Source organism: Clarias gariepinus, chromosome 19, assembly GCF_024256425.1.
Source record: "Clarias gariepinus isolate MV-2021 ecotype Netherlands chromosome 19, CGAR_prim_01v2, whole genome shotgun sequence".
Classification (NCBI taxonomy): Eukaryota; Metazoa; Chordata; class Actinopteri; order Siluriformes; family Clariidae; genus Clarias; species Clarias gariepinus.
Genome location: NC_071118.1, coordinates 8294860 through 8317287, shown reverse-complemented (window position 1 = coordinate 8317287; position 22428 = coordinate 8294860). Strand labels below are relative to the sequence as shown.

Genomic DNA, 22428 nt, shown 5'->3' with positions numbered 1-22428 from the left:
CTATTTATTTACCACATCAACAAACAGCATGGCAGCACAATTTTTTTTAAACATGGCAACCTTTAAAAAGTGAAAGAAGACAGAAAGAAAGTTAAGAAAGAATAACACTTAATTTAATTTTTGATGCCATTTTACACACAGTAAAAGAGCACAAGAACTGACAACACAACAAAAGAGACCACGATCGCTGGAGTGTCATCCAGAGACCTGGGCTGCCACAACCAGCTAGATCGTAACACAAATGCACAGAAATTTATTTTTTTTCTACAGTAATTAAATAGATTCAACATCTTTCTTCGACATAATTTCAGACTGCACACATGGTAAGCTTACTGGGTTTACAGAGACTTAATATTTTTAGACTTAATATTTACTATAAACGAAAATGGATTTCTATACATTTAACATCAAATGACCACTTTGGTTGTAAGATTCAGATAATTATTTAAAAGCTAGACACATAAGAATAAGAAAGAAAAGTATTTCTTTGTGCCCCCCTTTCCTTGTTAATGCCCTACCTGGCCCCCTGGCAAAACTTTGCTAGACCCGCCCCTGCACAGTTACCAGCTGTCAGCTATGTAGAAAAGGATCCTGGTGTTATTTGTCTCTCAGAAACAGTTCATAACTTCCCTTCAACTCATTCGTGTCACCTAAAAGATAAACCTGTTTCTCCATCACCTGTTCATCTCCCGGTTTCACCTTTATGTTTTTCTCTCACATATCCAAACCGATCATGACTAGCAGCTTTTATGGCTGTGGCTCCAGCAAACAGCTGATAAACCGATCAGCTGATCAACAGGAGAAGGAGGGGGAGAGAATGAGAGAAGCCGAGGCTGCTGCGCAGCGTAAAGACACAGGATAACTCCAGCTTTATGTGTGTTTTTTTTTTTTTTTTTTTCATTCTAACTGAAATACAGGACAAATCGCGCTCCTTTTCACCTCAATACGTAACGCGTAATATTTTCTCTGAATACGGGACGATTACGTTTTTTACGTTTGGCAACCCATACTAACTAACCTTATCAATAATTCACTCTCAGTAACATCATAGCACCAGCATAGAAACTCTGTCATCATGCTAACTCGTACACAGTAGGAGTTATTGTAACTGACTGTAAAAAGTTAGCAAGCACAACGAAAATAAGCTACACCTACTTTTTTATGGGTTTACTTGGGCTACCTCAAGTTCAGTTCTGCCACTTGGACCGGTGGCCGCCTCGGGTCTCTCCTCCTCCTGCCTCCCCTTTCACTCTTCAACCTGCGGCTGCTGGCCTCCATTACTTGCTAATTTTACTGAAGTGGAAGCTCCACTATAGCCACCAAACAACTGTGACATTTTAGCACATTTGGCAGCATCTGCCTGAAGGGCTAGTTTCTTTTTGGCGCTAATTTTTTCGGCTCCTTCTGCTGCTTTGCGTTTTTTGTTCTCCATTTTTGTTCAGCAATATGTGATTGCTGAGCCGTTGCAAGGGGGCCCAGAGTCGATCATGACCAATTGGCCAATCCGCGCCCTTTAATAGTTTATAACGTTACAAAAAAAACAACAACAAAAAAAAACATTGGCGGCCGGCCCACAAAGGACGAAAATCACCATCGGCCCACCGGGCAAATGCCCGGTATGCCCTATGGCCAGTCCAGCCATATGCCTGACCGTTCATTTTGTTCAGTGCACCAACCAGACGGCTAACGTTCAAAGAAAAGGTGCAAGAATACATCAGGGTAAATATCGTGTAGGAGCTTAAAAAGAACTTATTTTGTTAGAAATGCAATATTTATTATGTATTTCCGCGTTGACAATCTGTCAAAACTGTAAGCACCAATGTGAAAAAACAGATTGACCCCGACGTGATTTGAACACGCAACCTTCTGATCTGGAGTCAGACGCGCTACCGTTGCGCCACGAGGTCCTCTGCTTACGGTGCTGTGATCCGGGTTCGATTCCCGGTCAGGGAACAAAAGTTTTTCAGAGATTTATTGCTAGGTATGTTTACACGTACAAGAAATTACTTTGGTGACAGAGCTTGCAGAGGCAAAACAAACAACATGAAAAAAAAAAAAAAAAAAGTTAAGAACAAATGGAGCATGATGTGTTTTTTTATTTATTTTTCTTTGTTTTTCATCTAATCCATTTCAGGGGTCGCCATCGTGAATCATCTGTTGAACTCAACCCTTTTACGTACTTAAAGGCCCTCTTTACTTTTGCTCCTTGTAGCCTTACTGTTCCATTTAGGTTCCTCTCATTCACACACAGGTATTCTGTCTTGCTATAGATAACCCTCATTCCTCTGCTTTCCAGAGCATACCTCCATCTCTCTAGATTTTCTTCCACCTGTTCCCTGTTCTCACTACAAAGCACAATGTCATCTGCAAACATCATTGTCCATGGAGACTTCTGTCTAACCTCATCTGTCATCCTGTCCATCAGCAAAGAAAACAAGAAGGGGCTCAGAGCCGATCCTTGATGCAGACCCACCTCCACCTTTAACTCTTCTGTTACACCTACAGCACATCTCACCACTGTCTTACAGGTCTCATACATATCCTGCACCACTCTAACATACTTCTCTGCCACTTCCTCATACAATACCACAGCTTCTCTCTCGGCACCCTATCATACGCTTTCTCTAAATTTGCAAAGACACAATGCAACTCCCTGTTACCTTCTCTGTATTTCTCCATCAGCATCCTCAAAGCAAATACTGCATCCGTTGTACTCTTTCTAGGCATGAAACTATATTGCTGCTCACAAATGCTCACCTTTTCCCTTACCTAGATTCCACTATTCTTTTCCAAAGCTTCATTGTATGGCTTATTAACTTTCATCCCCCTTGTTCTTGAAAATCTGCACTAATACACTTCTCCCCCATTCCTCTGGGATTCTCTCACTCTCTCTGTTAAACAGACTGGTCAAAAACTCTCAACCTCTCCTAAGCACTTTCCCTCCATAGTCATCAGGACCAACTGCCTTTCCACTCTTCATCCTCTTTAATGCCCTCCTTACTTTACTCTTACTGAATTTTGCTACTTTCTGCTCCACAACAGTCACGTCTTCTACTCTTTGTTCTCTTTCATTTTCCGCATTCATCAACTCTTCAAAGTACTTATTCCATGTTCTCATCACCCTCATGTCACCTGTCAGTACATTTCCATCCCTATCCTTAATCACTCTAACATGTTGTACATCCTTCACATCTCTATCTCTTTGCCTCCCCAACCTGTACAGATCCACCTCTCCCTCCTTACTGTCCAACCTAGCATACAAGTCCCCATATGCTCTTTGTTTGGCCTTTGCCACCTCTACCTTCACCTTACGCTGCATCTCCCCGTACTTCTGTCTACTATCTTCAGTCCTCTCACTGTCCCACTTCTTCTTAGCTACCCTCTTTCCCTGAATACACTCCTGGACTCCCTTGAAGTCTCCTTGTTCACTTTTCCCTTTCCTGACGATACACCAAGTACCCTTCTACCTGTCTACCTGTGTTGTCTTACCAGTACTTCGCAATCACTGATCTCCTTCAGATTACAACATCAACACAAGATGTAGTCCACCTGTGTGCTTCTGCCTTCACTCTTATACAGTACGTCACCCTATGTTCCTGCCTTTTCTGAAAGAAAGTATTTACTACTGCCATTTCCATCCTCTTTGCAAAGTGCACCACCATCTGTCCTTCTATGTTCCTGTCCTGAAGACCAAACCTACCTACTGTATCACATTCTGATCACCTCTGTTCCCTTCCCCAACATGTCCATTAAAATCTGCACCAATCACCACTCTCTCACCTCTGGGGATGCTCTGCATTACTTCATCTAACTTACTCCAGAATTTCTTCTTCTCTTCTAATTTACACCCTACCTGTGGGGCATAACCACTAACAACATTGCACATCACACCATCAATTTCCAGCTTCGGACTCATCAACCTGTCTAATACTCTTTTCACCTCTAGAACATTCCTTACAAACTCCTCTTTCAGGATAACTCCTACTCTACTTCTTTTTCTATCCACACCATGGTAAAACAACTCGAATCCTGATCCTAAGCTTCTAGCCTTGCTACCTTTCCACCTGGTTTCCAGGACACACAGTATATCCTTCCTTCTTTGCATCATGTCAACCTACTCTCTTGCCTTCCCTGACATAGTCCCAACATTCAAAGTCCCTACTATCTCTTGCCTTTTCTCTTCTCTTTTTCCCTAAGAACATGCCTTCCTTCTCTCCTTTTTCAACCAACAGTAGCCCAATATCTACGGTCGTTGTTAACCCAGGCCACGACTGATCCGGTATGGAAGTCCTCTTAGTGATTCGCATCATTTGATTTGGCAAATGTTTTAAGTCAGATGCCCTTCCTGCCACAACCCTCTGCATTTATCCAGACATAGGACTGGCACAAGGATACACTGGATTGTGCCCCCTGGTGGTTGCATTGTGTGTGTGTTTTTAAACAAATAAGTCAAATAAATATAGGTAGTATCACACATAATATTGCACATATATTGATTGCACTAGAGAAGAATGTCTAAATTCTGGGGTTAACATTCTTGTGTCTGACTGTTCTGGAATTCATTGATACTGTAGCGGCAACCAGATAGCAAAAGTTCAAAGAAAAGGTGCAAAGTGATATTCTGGGCCCTTTTTTCACTCTGCATATATACAGTTCTTGCAGCATGGGCAGGGGAGTGCTGATAGCCCTTTACATGGAGTCAATATGATTGTCTCATTTCAGGCCCTATGCGATTCATAAAAAGAACATTTCAGAAAAGGGACATTATATTATCAATATGTCAGAATACAGAACATAAATATTGAGAATACGTCAGAGTAAATATCGTCTAGGATCTTAAAAAGACCTTATTTTGTTAGAAATGCAATAATTATTATTCATTTCCGCGTTGACTTTTTGTCAAAACTGTAAGCACCAAGGTGAAAAAAAAAAACAGATTGACCCCGACGTGATTTGAACACGCAACCTTCTGATCTGGAGTCAGACGCGCTACCGTTGCGCCACGAGGTCCTATAGTCTTTTTGTTCTGACTGTAATACTAACTGTATTACGACCCGTCAAAAAAAAAACAGTTACCATACACATGAAGAAAATGGTGACCACGCACATGGTGAAAATTATTTCTCACGATTCATCAGTGAAAAGAAATACCTAAGCCAACAGCACATTGTGCGCAGTGTACTGTATGTTCAAAGTGAGTGCTGCAAAGTGTGTTGCAGGTGGTTTTAGGGTTAATTTCTGGGTTTTGAGTTCTTCAAATTTGTTTGAAATACGATATGTTATACACAGTTATACAGTCATTATCTTTAAAAAAAAAACCTTTTAATCATTTTTGTCTAATCAATATTTATTTACGCATATCGTAAAGAAGTCTGCAGTCTTCCCTGGTGGTCTAGTGGTTAGGATTCGGCGCTCTCACCGCCGCGGCCCGGGTTCGATTCCCGGTCAGGGAACGTTCGCTTTTCCCCCTCCTTGCTATCATAACAATTACTGTTACTTTGCAATTGCTGTTGAACGCCGTAGCGATTTCCATAAAGGTCACTCAACATGTTACAAAGAAGGCTTTAAGCTTATCAACATCCTACGCACTGTGCATAACTGAACATCGACACAGCACACTGAACATCAGTAAACATGCATTTTAAATAAAAAAACAGTTACAGATTTTACAGCAAGTACTTTGAAGTTTGAACCCAGCCAATTTCATTGGCTGACACTGAGTTCCACCTGTAGGCGACTGACCTTTCTTATAAAGGTATCGAACACATTATCACTCAACTCACAGTTGCTATAATTTAATGATAATCATAAGCAAAAAGTGTAAAACAACAGAATTTTACAATTAATATTACAATTAATAATAAATATTACCTGGTTAAAAAGCTAATTTAATTGGCTCTCCCTGAGTTCCACCTGAGGCCCCCACGGCTGTGGCTAGGGTTCAATTTCCAGTCTGGGAACGTTTATCCTCCCCCTCCTTCTTCATACTGGATATTAGTTACTTTGCAGTTGCTATTGGACGCTGTAACGATTTCCATAAAGGTCACTCAACTTGTTACAAAGGAGGCATTAAGCTTATCAGCATCCCACGCACTGTGCATAACTGAACATCGACACAGCACACTGAACATCAGCATTGTGCTTCATTGTGTACAGAGGAAAGGTAGGCCAGCAAGCGTTTGTCTTTTACACAGGTATAAATGAAACATTTTTAAAAAATAATTATGTAAGCAGATTGCCATAAGGGCTTGACAAGTAAGCTATAACTGTGTACTATTGCAGTGCTGAAATTAATATACAATGGTGTTAATAATGACAGTATGGTATCACTTCTGAAAAAAATAACCAAGGAGCAGCTTGCTATTTGTAAATAGTGAGGATATGCTCATCAATCAGTATGCTTATGCCTTGTTAAAATAAAACAGGACTTGACTGGATCAGTATGGTTGTCATGCTTGTTTAAGAGTTTGTGTCACTGCTGGGCTTAAACATTGATACAGGAACCATGGTAATGTTTGGAATTAAATGCATGATTTTAATAAAAAACTTTTAAATGTAAAAAAAAAAAAAAAAAAACATTTTCACATTTTATAACTTTAACCTTTATTAACATTTGCATTGTACATCTCTATTTTTATGAAATGTTGTTTGTGCTATTTGCAATTCAAATGTATACGTGGCTTGTTGGTGCGATATGTAAATTCTGACACTACGCATTGTGTATGAAAAGCAGTCTATAAAAGGTCCAACTTGTATTATTATTATTATTATTAGTATTATTATTATTAAATAGTAGTAGTAAGACTCGTAGAAGTAGCATGTTTTGGGGCTTAAAGCATCAGATACAGTATATATTGAGTGAGGATTGTCTATGAGTGACAATATGTAAATTTCTTTTTTTTTTTTTTTTTTTACTTATATATGTGATTAGTACACGCCACGTGAAGTCAAGAAAATGGAGGGCATTTATGTGACAGTCCGAACGTCATTATCCCCTCTGTCAGGATCATACAACATTCTTTGGGTCTCTCTGATCGGTTCTCAGTGTGAGTGTCCACCAGTTACATCTGTTACAGACGCACAGTGTCTTTTTCCTGGTTCGGTAAGGTCTTCAAAAAAAAAAAACTGCTTCTATTTTTTTCACTGCTTGAACAGCAATTTATTTATTGCATTTTCTTATTTTGAGGTAGAGTTGCACCATGTTGGTGAAGCCTGATAAGGAAATAGGCAATGTGGTTCTGGTGCGTTTGCGGCTTGAGGCTCGGCCTGGTTTCCCTAATCTCGACTGGCATTGTCTAGACGTGGAGCTGAAACTCAGCTCTGATGCCACAGAAGTGGAGTGCTTTCCCTGCAACAGGTGGATCAGTACTGCAGATGGTGATGTGGAGCTTCGAAGCAGTAGAGGTAAGGCATGCACTGTGTTTAACTGGTGCACTTTAGTCAGGTTTTTTTGCACTACTTACCAAGAAGAGTCTAAAGTTAAGAGTCTAGATCTTAGGAGAATGAAAATACCTAAAGTAATGAACTGTAGTGAAATTATACTTTTGGATATTTTTGCTGTGATGTTAAAATAGGAAGTAATGGGTATCTAAAAACTCAACAACCAAGTTTTATTTGTGTTACCTTTATTATCTTTAGTGTGTCTGCTGAATTGTGAGTCACTGCAGATTCTTCGAGAGCACAGGGCCAGGGAGCTCCAGAATAAACAACAATATATAAGGTATTACACTAATCCCCTACGGTCTAATATCTGACCTTAAAACAATCGAAATTCTACACTTTACACTAAAACAAGTAAGTACCGGTGTCACTTAAGAAATAAATAGGATAACAAATAAATTTTTTCTTATAGATGGATGACTTTTGTTGAAGGTGGCCTCCGTTGCATTGACACAACCTGTGTGCAGGACCTGGGACCAAACTTGGGTTACACACGACAAAGGTGTCGCCAACACTGTCACCAAAATCAAATATGTCATGTTTCACATAAGGGTTGCCTTTAGTGTACAAGGGTTACTTATGCTTTAAAACCTTGCAGGAAGTGCAGTGGTTTAATTTTCTATCCTTATTACTTTCGAAGTGATAATCAATCAATCAAATTTTTATATCTCTGTCTTTCAGCCCAGGCGTCAACGTGCACTACCTTAGGGGTTTTACTGATCGAGCTGAACCATGGAGCAGCATGACGGAACTGGAAATGCTATTCATCCACAATAGCAAAGATAACACAGTTGCCAGTATGTCAGTGATATATTTTCTTCTTTTTCCGTAAAAATAATGCAAATAATACGACACTCTATGCCATTGAATAATATCTCTATTATACTTTCATCTTTGGGCCTTATTTGCCTTTCTTTCTTGCATTCTTTTGTTTTTTAGAGTATGTTAAGTCTCACTGGAAAGAGGATGCCTTTTTTGGTTATCAGTGTCTGAATGGATGTAATCCCCTGATCATCAAACAGATCCACAGCCTTCCACCTAATCTAGCTGTCACATCTGAGATGCTCAAGGATTTCTTGCCAGAGAGTTCTTCTCTGGAGCTGGAGTTAGAGGTTTGTGTATGCATATGAGATATTAATTAGTGCATGCACATGTTCAAAAGATAGGATTCTATGCAGCAAATTATGCTGACACAAGAGAAAAAAAACACTTGTGTGATGTCACAACAATCCTGTTTCCCAGAACAGAACTCCTTAATGCATTTTAGTTTTTAGAGAACTTATATTACTTTGAATGAACATATTTTTTCGCACCATAGCGAGGAACTATATTTCTCCTGGACTATGAGATACTCGATCAGGTACCTGCCAACGTTATCAACGGCAGACAGTCATACATGGCAGCTCCACTTTGTCTCCTGCATTACAACCGACTTGGAGAAATGAAGCCTATAGCTATTCAGGTGTTTTTTAGTCTAAATACTTTTTACTGACACATTACTACTAAACCAAAGTGCTTGGTGCAATATACATTGATACATTTTGTTTTATACGTAAGGTAGACCAAAATTTTAGGAATCAAAAATTTGATGCACTGTAATAAAGAAGCTTTTTGAATATTTTGTGCTAGCTCCAGAAAAATGCTGGGCCTCAAAATCCTGTCTTCTTGCCTTCTGACTCTGCAACTGACTGGCTGTTAGCAAAGATATGGGTCCGTAATGCAGATTTCCAGGTTCACCAGCTGCTCTCGCACTTCCTGCGCACTCACTTGCTAGGAGAAGTTTGCTGTATCGCTACGCTTCGGAAACTGCCAGAAATACACCCCCTACATCAGGTATGTAGGAAAAACTAAAAAACTAAAATTAATGGACATTATGCTATAGAGTATTATGTTCCCCTAAATCTAATATAACTGATGTTCAAGGTTTTACAAATTAATTAATTTGACCCTTTATCTTCACTGCAACGTGTGTAATTGTTATCTCTTTGCCTCACCCCAGAGTTGGGGGTTCGATTCTTGCCTAACATCTAAGTGTGTGTGTGGAGTTTGCATGTTCTCTCTGTGCGTGGTGGGTTTCCTCTGGGTTCTCAGATCTCCTCCCACCGTCCAAAGACATGCAGATTAGACTAACTGGCATTCCCATATTGCCAGTAGTATGTGTGTATGTGCCCTGAGATGGATTTTGCACCCTATTTTGGGTATACTCCTTGTGCCCAAAGTCTCCTGGAACCCTGTTACAGGATAGGCGGTATAGAAGATAAGTCATTCCTGCAACCCCCAAAACTCTTTTTTTTTTAAGACATGGACATTGATAGTACTATGACACAATGAGGGAAAGCCTCATCTTTTAGTAAGTGCAATTGTGGGTGCAGGCTTTTGTTCCTGTCTGTAGCATGCATATTTTTCAAAACTTTAAAAAAAATGATTCCATATGCTTCCAGAACCATTCTTTTACAATTTGAGTCCTCGAATATGACTATGCCATCATGGAATGAAAACTTTTCTTGACCTGACCAGCTGAAACAACCTTACAGTCTTTACAAGTTTTACTAATGTATTACACTGTACCCAATTCCAGTAATTTCAAATATCCTTGGTTGTATCCTTTGCTTGATGGAGAATAACATTTAGACTCTTCTGAAATGATGACTTTGTTTTTGGACAGGCAGTGTACAAATAGCAAGTTTGTTTAACTGCTTTGTTGGGTCAAAATTCTTCATGAAAAATAGAACATCTGTAAGATACCTTTCACAAAAGCAAAATTGTTTTATGGTTTAACTAAAACAAAAAATGTTAATGTTGACTAATAGGCATTTATTTTTACAGCTTCTGATGCCTCATATAAAGAATTCTCTTCAGATCAATATCCAGGCTCGAGGTTCTCTTCTGGCTGCTAATGGTGTATTTGATAAGGTTGGAATCATTATCCTTAATTACTATTTAAATATGCATCTGTTATGTTACTGTCTTACTTATCTTACATGATAAGAGTCAATCACAATTGTTCTAAAATACCTGGTTCTGATTTTATTTTAGAATAAAAAGTAAAAAAAAAGGGTGCTTGTTGTTTATTATTACACAAATTCACTGGGATAATCATTATGTTTCCTCTCTTCCCACCAGGCTATAGGTTCTGGCCTTAAGGCATTGCCTCTTCTGCTTGCTCGAGGCACTGACCAACTACGCTACACTTCACTCTGTGTCCCAGATGACCTGAAAGAGCGCGGACTGGACAAACTACCCAACTGTTACTACGCGCAGGATGCACTGAGGGTGTGGAATGCACTTCACAGGTGCTTTGAAGGATACACAATAAAGCTGAGAGTCTGATAGATCATTTTGGTTCAAGCTGAGGTCAAAGGTCAAATCATAAAATCATAGCGAAAGGATGATAAGATACTGTTTTTAAAAATAATTCTTCTTATAATGTAAGAAATGAAACAGTGCAGGATTCGCTGCTATAGAAAAAAATGCATCATCAAAAAAAGCAATTTTTCCAGAATTGACAAAATTACAAAATTAATGCTATAAAACTACAGCATTGCTGTCATGTACACTAAGGGATTCAGACATAAAATTCTGGAACACCTGTTTCGAATAAATGGGTGATTTAAGTCACAGTGTAGATTTCTGCTTCTCTGGGTTTCATATTGTTGCCATGTCAACATGCTTCTCTTACCAGATTCTGATTAATCTCTATATTAGAATCATGCACATTTCTTTTGTCTTGCATGTGGCACATGCTAGGATTAATTGATGTATGAGAACATTATGTTCACGAATTTTGGTTGTAGGTTTGTGGGAGGTTGGGTGAAATTGTATTACAATGACGACCAAGAGGTCCAGCGTGACTCAGAACTCCAGAGCTGGATCCAAGAAATACACATTGAGGGATTTCGTGGTTTTACCCACACAGGTAAAAGTCTGAATCTAATAACAGTCATTCGTGACAGCCAGAGCAGGATTTGCCATAATTACCAGGGACCATTAGTATAAATGCCTGTCAATTACACAAAAAAATAATATACTGTTAATATACTGGCACAAGCAGCAGATTATTATAATTACTAGTATCAAAAAGAATTACGTATTTTGGATTTTCTGAAATATGTATTATAAAAAAAAGAGCCATAAGAAAAAAAAATTACAGAATTGTACTATAGTGAAACTTTGGCTGATTTCTTTCTAGCCCAAACTGTAGTGATTTGAATAGAATAGTCATAGGTTTGTCATGCCATTATATGGTATGAAAAACTATAACTATATAATTGAACCTTTTTTTGTTATTATTTCCTCCAGGTTTTCCACAGACTTTTCAGACCACAGCAGAACTGACCAAATACATCACAATGGTGATCTTTGCAAGTTCAGCATTGCATTCTGCTGTCAACTTCTCTCAGGTGAGTTCTCCTGAGATAAAACATTTTAGTCCAGATGTTGATACTTCCTTTCTTTTCATTTAGTCTGTACTCCGTCCAGTTGTTAAATTAACGGGAAGTCTATTTTTTTCCAACAGCATAAAATTCTTATTGAAACTATTGCATTTATATTCAGATTGACTTCAACTTATGGATGCCAAACTGTCCGCCTGCAATGTCACGTCCTCCTCCCCAGGTGAAAGGCTCAGTGACAGAGGAAGATCTTTTGTCATTCCTCCCTGATGTCAACAGTACCTGCAGTGTACTCGTTGTACTGTCTTTGCTGTCAAAGCCTTCTCTCGACTATGTGAGTAAAGTCATGACTAATAGCAAAACACGACCAACAACAAAAAGCCCTAGGCAAGATAAAAAAAGTGCAGATTTTTTCCTTCAAAGTGTAGTGAGTAAAAGTAAAAATATTACAGATTAAAAATATTTAAGTAAAGTACAAATACAAAATTTTAAAAGTACTATAACAAAGACAATGCTATAATAGCATGGTGAAAAGCAGACACTTTTTGTAGCTTCTGTTATATTATATCACAGCAATCTAAACTATCGGTAATTTTTTTAGCCATTTAAAGGCATTTTTATTTAATGTCAAGGAACACCTGCAAGACAAGGCGTAATTCCTGAATATGCAAACGCCTGCAGAGACCTTCCTATGGGGAAACCCTAGTGATGTTTATTTAATTATATTAATATGTTCCTTGTTAACTTGATGTAAATAAGCTTTTGCTACAAATAAGGATTTATTATATGGGTACTTGAATATAAAACTGTGAAAATTTAAGAATGCTGTAGTATAATTCTAAATAACTAATTAACATCTAATTTAATGAATGCTAAGAATTTTTTTCAGTCCCTTCTCACCCCTCTATGCAAAGTTTTGTGCACATTTTGCTCACCAAGGAGCTTCTGCTCATAAGGGTTTTTTTGGTCATTGTGAGGCTTTGGGTATCAGTGGGCTGTAGCTAGAAGTCACTTGTTAAAGCTTTTTAACTGATATGGTTACATTCATTAATGATAGCAATGCACTTATTTTGTTTCCTTAGTGGAATACTTTTAGTAACAGTATTTAATTGTTTCTGTGTTAATTAATCAAAGTACTACATGATGTTATGCAATCATTGTGGTTTTACTGTAGGTGCCCATGTGCCATTACCGTGAGTGGTACTTCAGCAGCGGCGCTCCTCACAAGCTTGTCCAAATGGTACAGCAAGACCTGAGGACCATCGCTCATGACATCCTTAAGAGGAACAGCAAACTGGAGCTAGCTTACCCATACCTCTCTCCAAATAACATAGAAAACAGTGTGGCTATCTAAATAAAACTGATTTATTAGCCATTGTTCCGCACCTAAACAAAAACAAATCACACAATAAGAATAATTAGAATTAGAAAACAAATCACACAATAAGAATTATTATGTCTTTAATATTTGTTACAATAAGCCTTATGAAGGCTTAATGCATAATTACAAAGTTAATTAAAGCTTCTGCACAGCTGCATGAATTTTATATATGTTTCAATGCACATAGATATGTAACTGAGTTAAGTGATAGCAAAAAAAAAAAAAAAAAAAATAAAAGCCACAAAATATCATTGGATGCACAATATGTATTGTTTAAATGCTGAGATGAGATGACAGATGTGTTTCAGTTTTTTTGTGGTTGTCATTCATGTTTAAGTAGAGTGTTTATCATCAAATTAATTTTTGCATTCAATTTTACCATCTGTTTAAATTACACATAAACTTTGACCTATGTGAACTACATTCCAGACTGAATCTAAAAACTGAAAAATACTGTAAATCACAATTTTTATGATAACTAAGATATGATATTATTATAAGCGTAAAAACCTTCTTTTAAAATAAGAAATGCCATCATTATAAAATAAACTTGTTGTTTTATCACTCAATCTGATAATATCAGATGTACTGTCCAAATATCTTCATTATAATTTCAACACTGATTATGATATGTGTATGTTAACAAGTATCCCAAATAGGAGATTTGAAAGCTGTTTAACTGGTCAGTCCATGCCAGTTTATGGCTGTGTAATATGTATAATGTAAAGATAATTGGTTCCTGGGTGGAACCAAATCTAGGCTCCAAAATCTAGTGGAATGCCTTCCCAGAAGAGTGGAGGTTATTATAACAGCATGCTTTGTGGTAATGTCCATAGCCATGTAGTGTATTTTAGCCAGTTTCAGTAGTGTTGTAGTTGTGTTTAAAAAAATGGATGGGTTTCTCAATCATCTATTATTTACTTTGTAGGTAGAATTCTCGCTCAGTGTGTAGAAGTTAAAATGTCTGCATAAAAGGTCTTGTGTTTGCTCAGGTTTTTTTTTTTTTTTTTTTGGTATGTGATGCCCCAGTGTTTTTGCTTGTGTTGTCTTGTATTTGAGCTTAAAGTAACTAAAAGGTTTAAATGTTGCATTAAATTGTGTAAGTACTGTGTATTTGCATGGGAGTGTGGATTAACCTTTGCAGGTCCAGGAGAGTTCTCTGTTTTCTTTTTTTTCCCTTTTGTTTTCAGAGGGGTTATGTGTATGTTGTGTGAATGAAGAAGTGCCTGATCCTTACTAATGGAACCTGTATTTTGAAAGTGCTAAAAACATTTTCAACAACAAACAACTTTAACTTAATCGCATTTTCTTGCTTACCCTTGCACCCATTTGTGGGATGGAAAAGAAGTCTCCACTTCAAAATAATGTTAAAGGGGTCATACAGGCCTACATGCACTTTTTTTAAGCTGTTTGGACTGAACTGTGTGTTAGGAAAATGCGTACAAAACCACTCTACAATGATAAAGAGCCGCCCAGTGGTTTTTCTCATTTATTACAATAACATCCCCCTTCTGAAATCAGGCCAATCAGAAATGCCTGTCAATGTGACGCCAAACCGACAGAGGCCGCTCCTACACTAGTTGATTGACACTGGTGTTTTAGCAAAGACCCGCCCCGAGTGAGAAGAAGCTGTCGGCCATTGTTTTTAGCCGCTGGAGCAAAATGGCGCCTAAGCGAGTGTTGTGTACAGTTGTTGGGTGTAATAGCGAACACAGCAGTCGTCATTCACTACCTAGGGTTAGTGACCTAGGGTACCTGAGCCACTGAAAACGCAGTGGCTAAATTTAGTTTTTAAAGCTAACGTCCCCGCTGATTTACCTAAATGCTTCATGTTTGCGATAATCATTTTTCACCAGACTGCTTTATAAACGCGGGTCAATATAAAGCTGGTTTTACTAGGAAGCTGCTTCTAAAAATGGATCTGTACTAACGCTTCGTGTTCCTGCTTCATCTTCACCAGGCTCGGTGAGTGTGATTTGTTTTACTATGACTCTTTGCAGATCGCCTTTTCTAATAATCACAATGAATGCGGAGTGTAAGTTAACTTATACTCTCATAGAACATGGTTATGTCGTCTTCTCTATGTACATCCGTCTCTATATAATCCCTAATCGCCCGTTTATAATAAACAATGCATTAAGGTGATTGTCTAGTTGCAAACTGTGTACGTAGACGGAAAACTATATTATGCTTACCTTTGTTACGTTAGATGGTTTATAACGATGTCTGTCGAAGATTAAGAAGTCATGTAAACACATCAGTAAACACATCGCGTCTGTATCTCTCTCGGTAAGCTTCTCCGTTTTATGTTGTTGTTGCTCGCGGCAGCGCAGCCCATTAATTCATGCCCATGCAGTGATGAGAGACAAATCGAGTCGATGCATGTCCATTCTTTAAATTTCTGCGTTGTCAGGCGATATTACAAACTTCCGCGTAGGTTCCGTACTTAAATCAAACCAAAAACGGGCTCGGGCTCCATATTCCACAGTTTTCCAGTTTGGACTGCATTACCCACAAAGCACTGCGTTGTGGGCAATGCTTTGTGGGTAATGCAGTCCAAAGCATTGCCCGCACTGGACTACACTTCCGTGGCTATACCCCACGTGTGTTGTGAAGACACGCCCCACAGAACTGGGGGGCGGGTTTAGCAGAGGTCATGAGCATTTAAATTAGCATGTACTGAAACAGGTTGCTGAGAACAGAGCTAGTTTTTACCAGGTAAAATTAGTGTTTTTTTTACACAATAATTTTTAATTTTTAATTAACGTATAATACAAACTTTTCATTAGGACCCTAAAGATCATATTAACATTTAATGAAAAATATGATGTGTAGGACCTTTAACAATTAACAAGCTAAAAATAGATTAGATTTTAGTCTCATCATCAGCTGCCCCGATGAGCAATGTATTCTTTATGATCAAATCAGCAGTGAGGTATGACAAGGTGGTCCCTTGGACCTTATGTGTTTGGAGGTTGTTTTGTTTTTTTCTATATTGGGTCTTATTCTTTGTCTGCTCACAGTCCCATCTCACAGAGGTTCTGAATTTTCTTGATCAATTGGATTACTTAAACTCCACAGGTTTACAGTAGTATTTGTGTTGCATCTATTGTTTGGGATAGGTTTTCACAGTCTTCCTGTTCATGTTGCTTTTCATATTCTGTTTTGTTTTCCTGTTTAATTAATTTTAGAGTCGTACTCTGGTGTGGTGCATTCAAGCTGGCATTGTAAAAACTAGCTCATGTGCAAATTAGTATATTTGCATAAAAACTCTCAGGCATGTATCATCTTTCATATTTCTTGGATACATGCTGCTATTAATTATTTATTTTTTGCTTTCAAATTCAAAAGCTTGTAAATTTGCATGACAAATATTCCATTTGTAATGGCAAAATTTGGTACAAAAGTTGCCTGAAAATATCTGATATTATATCAAATATAAATTCATACGAATTAATCTATTTAAACATACAGTAGAAAATAAACAAGATAAAGAATAAAATGGAATTTAATGTAGAATAATGTACAGTACTGTATGTGTGTGTGGATGGTATATTAGATGAAATGGCCACTCACTGTCCTTCACGGTTTTTGTATAAATTTTTATAAGGAAATGGTTATATTTTGTTTACTCAGTTAAAAAGGGCAGCTCTGTCTTTCTGTTTTATTTATATGCACCAGTCGCACAGTCTCTTCTACAGGTTGTTTTGGTAGCTAGTCAATGCTATGTCAATGTGTTTTTCAGTTTTGGATTACTTTAGTCAAATATTTTATATTTTTGTGTAAATTTGTTGATTCAGTTTGGGTTTGCGAATTCCTTCTGGTACTAAGTCTTTATTGTGATAGTATGTGTGTGTGTGTGTGTGTGTGTGTGTGTGTCTTAGTGCTGTAGAACAATGCTGGCTCATAAAAAGCTAGATGAGTGGACTGATGTCCTTGTCGATGCCTTAAAGTTGCAGAAATTTATAATGATATAAATTCTGGTTTCTTTTTTATAGGTTAATCTGATTGGCCCTTTTTTAAATTATTAGCCAAATTCTGCCCTGCATGCGTTGTTTATACTATTCCTATTTTACCTATGCTGGGTCTTGATTTAGATATTATCCCATTTATTGAATTTGTAATTTGATGCTTTACTTCCATATAAAGTAACTGGTTTAATCACTGATTGAAAAATACTGAGCCAAATCTAATTTGTATTAATAGCAAAGAATGTTGCGTGTGCTTTTTGTTCAGTTTGCTCAATACCTCAATTTTATGTTTAATTTAATTAAATTTAAGTGAATTCAGTTCAATTCAAAATTTTAAAATATATAATTATTAGTCTGTCCCTGTTGAGCAAGCTGAGAGTGAAGGTGACAAGGAAAAATTCCCTGAGATGGCAATAGGAAGAAACCTAGGGAGGAACCAGACTCAACAGGGAACCCATCCTCATTTGGGTGATAATGAATAACATGAATCGATTAGAAGTTGTACTGTGTGTTAGGAGGCTGGAAGTTCAATATAACAGTAAAGTTGTCTTTATGGGGTCCACTTTCCTTATTGGTGGCTCAGGTACAAAACTGTTTACATGTACTTAACTCAAAAGTGTTTTTTTTTTCCTGAGAGTTGGATCTGTTTGGAAATTTGATTATTTATGTCTGTTTGGGGTTTATTGTTAGGGGCCAGGTCTTACAGTACCACTGCAGCAAATCTTTAGGGGTGCTACTGTATGTGGTCCCCTTCAATCTCCTTCAATATGGAGAAAAAAAGTTAATGTTATGTATAGTGTAATGTATAAAAGAATGATACAAATGTGATTATACAGTTTTACAAATGTAACTGTATAATTTGCACTTTGCCTACTTCTATTGCACCAACTACTATTACAACTAATTCTTCTTAATATTTTAATTAGAAGTAGTAGTTTTACATCCCGTCCCCAACCCCCACTCCCCATGTGTATTTTCATTTCATATGTGTGATTTTGCTCAAGTCAGGATTTCATGTGCTGTTTGCGACTATAGAACTCTGCTACGTGCATTCCTGCTCTGCATGTTGCTGTGTGGTGTAACCTGGCATGTATGCAAATCAGTAAATTTACGTAAAACAGTCAGGCTCACACATTTCACCTTCCTTGGATATACAGTATCCCTGGTTTTGCTCTCAGACTTAAAAGATGCTTTTATTGTCATGGCAAACAAACATTTAGCACATAGTAAAATAGAACAATAAATGCATACAATATACGTATAATACATAAAAAATATGTACATTGATCTTAATATGCACATGTTAAAAACTAAAATTAAGGACACTGAGAATAAAACAGAATACAAAGTGGAATAATAGTAGTATGTGCTGTTACGGCCCTAATGTAGGTCTAGGGTAGACAGCAACAGAAATAAAATGTTTGGTGGCGAGACGGTGTGTGGTGGCAAAAACAACTCCAAAGTTCAACCCCAAAATGGAGCAACAAGACCCAAACAACCAATTGCAACAAAAAGAGAAGAGAGAGAAAAAGAGGTATGGTAGATACCTTTCTAAAAGTCAATAAAACTCATAACAAGTGGAATAAGAGGTACATGTTCCTTGCAAACAGAAGTGCCATACACCATAGCATTAGCCATAACATTATTACCACACGCCCAATATTGAGTAGGGCCAGCCTTCGTTCCTCATGTGCTTCAGTGAGCCTTACCTGCCCAATGACCCTGCAGACATGGAATTAATTATACAGTTATGTTTTATGTTGAATAGTTGGAAGTCTGTGTACAGTCTAAGGTATGAAATCCAGGCAGAGTCACCATAGGTGTAGATGTCATATTCAGGATCCTGGTTCATCCTCTTCACCAGGTTCTTCTCCTAGAGCAGAAGGTGCAGGCTGCATCTCTGAAGTTCTGATAATAGTGGGAGAGGTTGGTTTTGCGGCATGGCGGTAAGAACTCATAAACTTGGACCACATTGCATAATGACGTTACTAATAATTTCCCTGGGTGTAACACGAGACGTCTTTACAGAACATTAAGTAATTGCGCAGAATCCTAAGTTTTCCCACACCACCCCACTTCTCCGCTCCCTGCACTGGCTTCCTGTAGCTGCCTGCATCAGATTCAAAACGCTGATGCTTGCCTACAAAGCTAAAAATGGCCCAGCACCCACTTACCTCTCTGCTTTAATCACACCACGCACTGCACCACGCTCCCTCCGATCCTTCAGCACTGCTCGCCTCATCCCACCATCTCTCAGGGATCGAGGGCAGCATTCATCCAGACTCTTTTCTGTTCTGGCACCTAGGTGGTGGAATGAACCGTATGTAGATGTCCGTACAGCTGAGACTCTGACTATCTTTAAACGTCAACTCAAGACATATTTGTTTATGCAGTACTTTGACTAAAGGTCAAAGTTTTGAGTCTTAGATTGAAATGTGACGAATGTTTTAGCACATCTGATCTCTTCCAGAAGCTGCAGCGGCATAATAGCTAAAAACGGACTCCTCTTGTTTTGTTTGAACCCTTGGTATTTATAACTGACTTAATCCTAATGATCGGAGTGGTCTGTTAGGTTATTCCGTGAGCATATCTGCAATGTATTTAGGTCCTAGGCCATTGAGTGATTTATAAACAAGAAAAAGTACTTTAAAACCTATCCTAAATGTTACAGGAAGCCAGTGTTAGGACTGAGGACTGGTGATGTGCTTAAATTTTTTTGCTTCTAGTCAGAATCCTGGCATCAGCATTCTGGATGAACTGCAGCTGTCTAATGGTCTTCTTGGAAAGGCCGGTGTGGAGACCATTTCAATCATCCACCCTGCTGGAGATAAAGGCATGGACAAGTTTCTCCAAGTCTTGATTGGAAGTGGCTTAGTGATTTTGGGTGGCTTAGTAATTGGTTGCCTTGTACCTCCAAGGTCTGGGTTCGATTCCTGGCAAGGTTCGATTCCCACCTTGGTGTGCATGGAGATGCATGTTCTTTCCATGCTTGATGGGTTTCCCTCGGGTACTCCGTTTTCCTCTCACAGTCCAAAGACATACAGATTAGGCTAATTTCGCGGTTTCAAGTTGCCTGTAGTGTGTGAATGAATGTATATATGTGTGTGTGTGTGAGTGTGTGCCCTGTAATGGATTGGCACTCTGTGCAGGGTGTACCCTGCCTTGTGCCCTAAGGGTTCTTGGATAGGTTCCAGGGCCCCCGCAACCCTGTATACAGGATTAAGCGGTATAGAAGATGAGTAAGTGATTGAGTGTTACTATTTTTGTGTTTGTTTGTGTGTAAAGAAAATACAGTATATAATCAATTACTATAGCAACAAAAGATTAACCAATAGCCAAGTTGTTTTACCTTTTCCATACCTAGCAGGCCTGAGGAAGTTTAGTTCTTTTGAATTGGGTCATCCATGTTGTCTTGCAGAAGCTTCCATAGCTGCTATTCCGTTCTTGGATGTAGGATATAAATCAGTTGTTTAGGGTGCAGCCTTCTATACTGCTGATACTGTTTAAATATTGGATATTTTGTCTTTTGGTACCACTAGAAAAATAAAGAGAATGGAAATTTTTGTCACTTATCTACATTTCTTCTTATATCGATACATTATCATAATGACATTGAGCTTTTCACCTAAGAAATTACTTTTATAAAAATTTGGTTTCTATGTGTGCAACTTGAAGTTGTATTTTAATTTCTGTGGAATCCTTATTCTTTGTTTTTAGTATCAATGGTATTATGTCACATAATAACAATTAACAATAAACAATTCAGTGATGTTTTCATTACAAGACTAAAAGTGACTAGATAAGATCATAAACTAATCTGCATATTTATTAAATTGTCAACATTATTTGAATGTTAACACACCATGTTAAAAAGTAAAAAAAATCTAAATACATTTAAAATATACCTTTAAAAGCCACTTTATTGGGTACACCTGCTAGTTAATGCAAATATCTAATTATACAATAATGTAACAACAACTCAATGCATTTAGGCAGGTAGGCTTGGTCATAACGATCTGCATAGGTTTAAACTGAGCACCAGAATGCGAAAGAAAGGTAATTTAAAAGAATTTTAACATGGCATTGTTGGTAGTGCCAGACAGGCTGATCTGATCTACTGGGATTTCTTGCACAACCATCTCTGGGGTTTATAGGTAATGTGCTGAAAAATTCTGTAAGTGGCAGTTATTCGGGTGAAAATGGCTTGTTGATGCTAGAGGTCAGAGAAGAATTGCCAGACAGGTTTAAGCTGGTAGTAAACAGTAACTCAAATGACATCTTGCTATGTCTCGGTATGCCAAAGAGCATCTCTGCCACATTGGAAGCCACTCCTGTCAGCTAAAAGAACAGAAAACCTACCCTAGATTTGGCATGCACTAAAAAAAAAAAAAAAATCTGTTGTGTCTTGATTTCTGCTGCAACATTCCAATGGTAGGGTCAGAGTTTGACATAAACCACATGAAAGCATGGATCGATGTTGCCTTGTATCAGTGGTTCAGGCTGTTTATGGCAAGGCGTACCTGAGCATTGTTGCTAACTGATTTCTAGAACATGACATTGAGTTAATTGTACCATGGCCTCTGCAGTCACCAGATCTCAGTCCACCTTTGGGATGTGGTGGAATAAGAGATTTGCATCATGGTTGTGGGGCCGGCAAATCGGTAATAAGAGCCGCAACAAAACCTGCTTAATGCTATTTTGTCAATATGGACCAAAATCTCTAGGGAATGTTTCCAGCAAATTGTTGAATTTATGCCATGAAGAATTAGCGCAGTTCTCAGGGCAAAAATGGGGTCCAACTCAGTTCTAGCAAGGGATAACTAGCAATGGCCAGTGAGTGTATATCACAATACAACATTGTAGGGTTTTATCAGTATAGTTAAATACAATTGCATTTAATTTCTCAATTACCTAATGCCATAAGTGTTAATTCATAGTTTTGAAGAAAATATTATAAACACACATACACTGAGAGAGTTGTGTTCAGTTGATTGACACTAGAGTTGATTGACTGATTTAAAGTGAATATTTTTTATTAGAATTGCCCTATGTTACATAGTCATTAGAATTAGTTTTTCTTTTGGGGTTTTAGAAATACCTGAGAATTAATCAGGCGGATTGTAGTTTTAGAACCAACGCCTTTCTCAAAACCCATAGTGGGTGCAGCATTGAATCGTACCACTGCATCATGGGCATCTGTAAATAAACATTAAATTTGATTAAAGCTGTGGTACTTTTTACTGTA

The 22428-nt window shown here is 38.0% G+C and overlaps 1 protein-coding gene and 3 non-coding genes across 6 annotated transcripts; 2 read left to right on the top strand and 2 right to left on the bottom strand.

The window, feature by feature from the left end:
- Positions 1-1835: 1835 nt before the first annotated feature.
- On the bottom strand, positions 1836-1907 carry trnaw-cca (transfer RNA tryptophan (anticodon CCA)). Its single transcript has one exon. It is a non-coding gene; the product is annotated as a tRNA-Trp (tRNA).
- A 3031-nt stretch (positions 1908-4938) lies between these two features.
- On the bottom strand, positions 4939-5010 carry trnaw-cca (transfer RNA tryptophan (anticodon CCA)). The gene has a single exon. It is a non-coding gene; the product is annotated as a tRNA-Trp (tRNA).
- A 371-nt stretch (positions 5011-5381) lies between these two features.
- trnae-cuc (transfer RNA glutamic acid (anticodon CUC)) lies at positions 5382-5453 on the top strand. The gene has a single exon. It is a non-coding gene; the product is annotated as a tRNA-Glu (tRNA).
- Positions 5454-6104: 651 nt separating this feature from the next.
- On the top strand, positions 6105-13696 carry zgc:152891 (uncharacterized protein LOC767741 homolog). Of its 3 annotated transcripts, none has more exons than XM_053478891.1 (15): positions 6105-6163; positions 6932-7102; positions 7191-7404; positions 7639-7720; positions 7853-7942; positions 8122-8237; positions 8380-8552; positions 8759-8902; positions 9070-9273; positions 10267-10353; positions 10564-10733; positions 11235-11356; positions 11740-11840; positions 11995-12165; positions 13006-13696. In XM_053478891.1, the coding sequence occupies exons 2-15, from the start codon at positions 6956-6958 to the stop codon at positions 13183-13185; spliced, it is 2001 nt and encodes a 666-aa protein (XP_053334866.1). In that variant the 5' UTR covers positions 6105-6163; positions 6932-6955; the 3' UTR covers positions 13186-13696. The 3 variants fall into 3 exon arrangements, with proteins under 3 accessions (XP_053334866.1, XP_053334868.1, XP_053334867.1); XM_053478892.1 differs by having other exon boundaries at positions 6158-6194; XM_053478893.1 differs by lacking the exon at positions 8759-8902.
- Positions 13697-22428: the final 8732 nt, after the last annotated feature.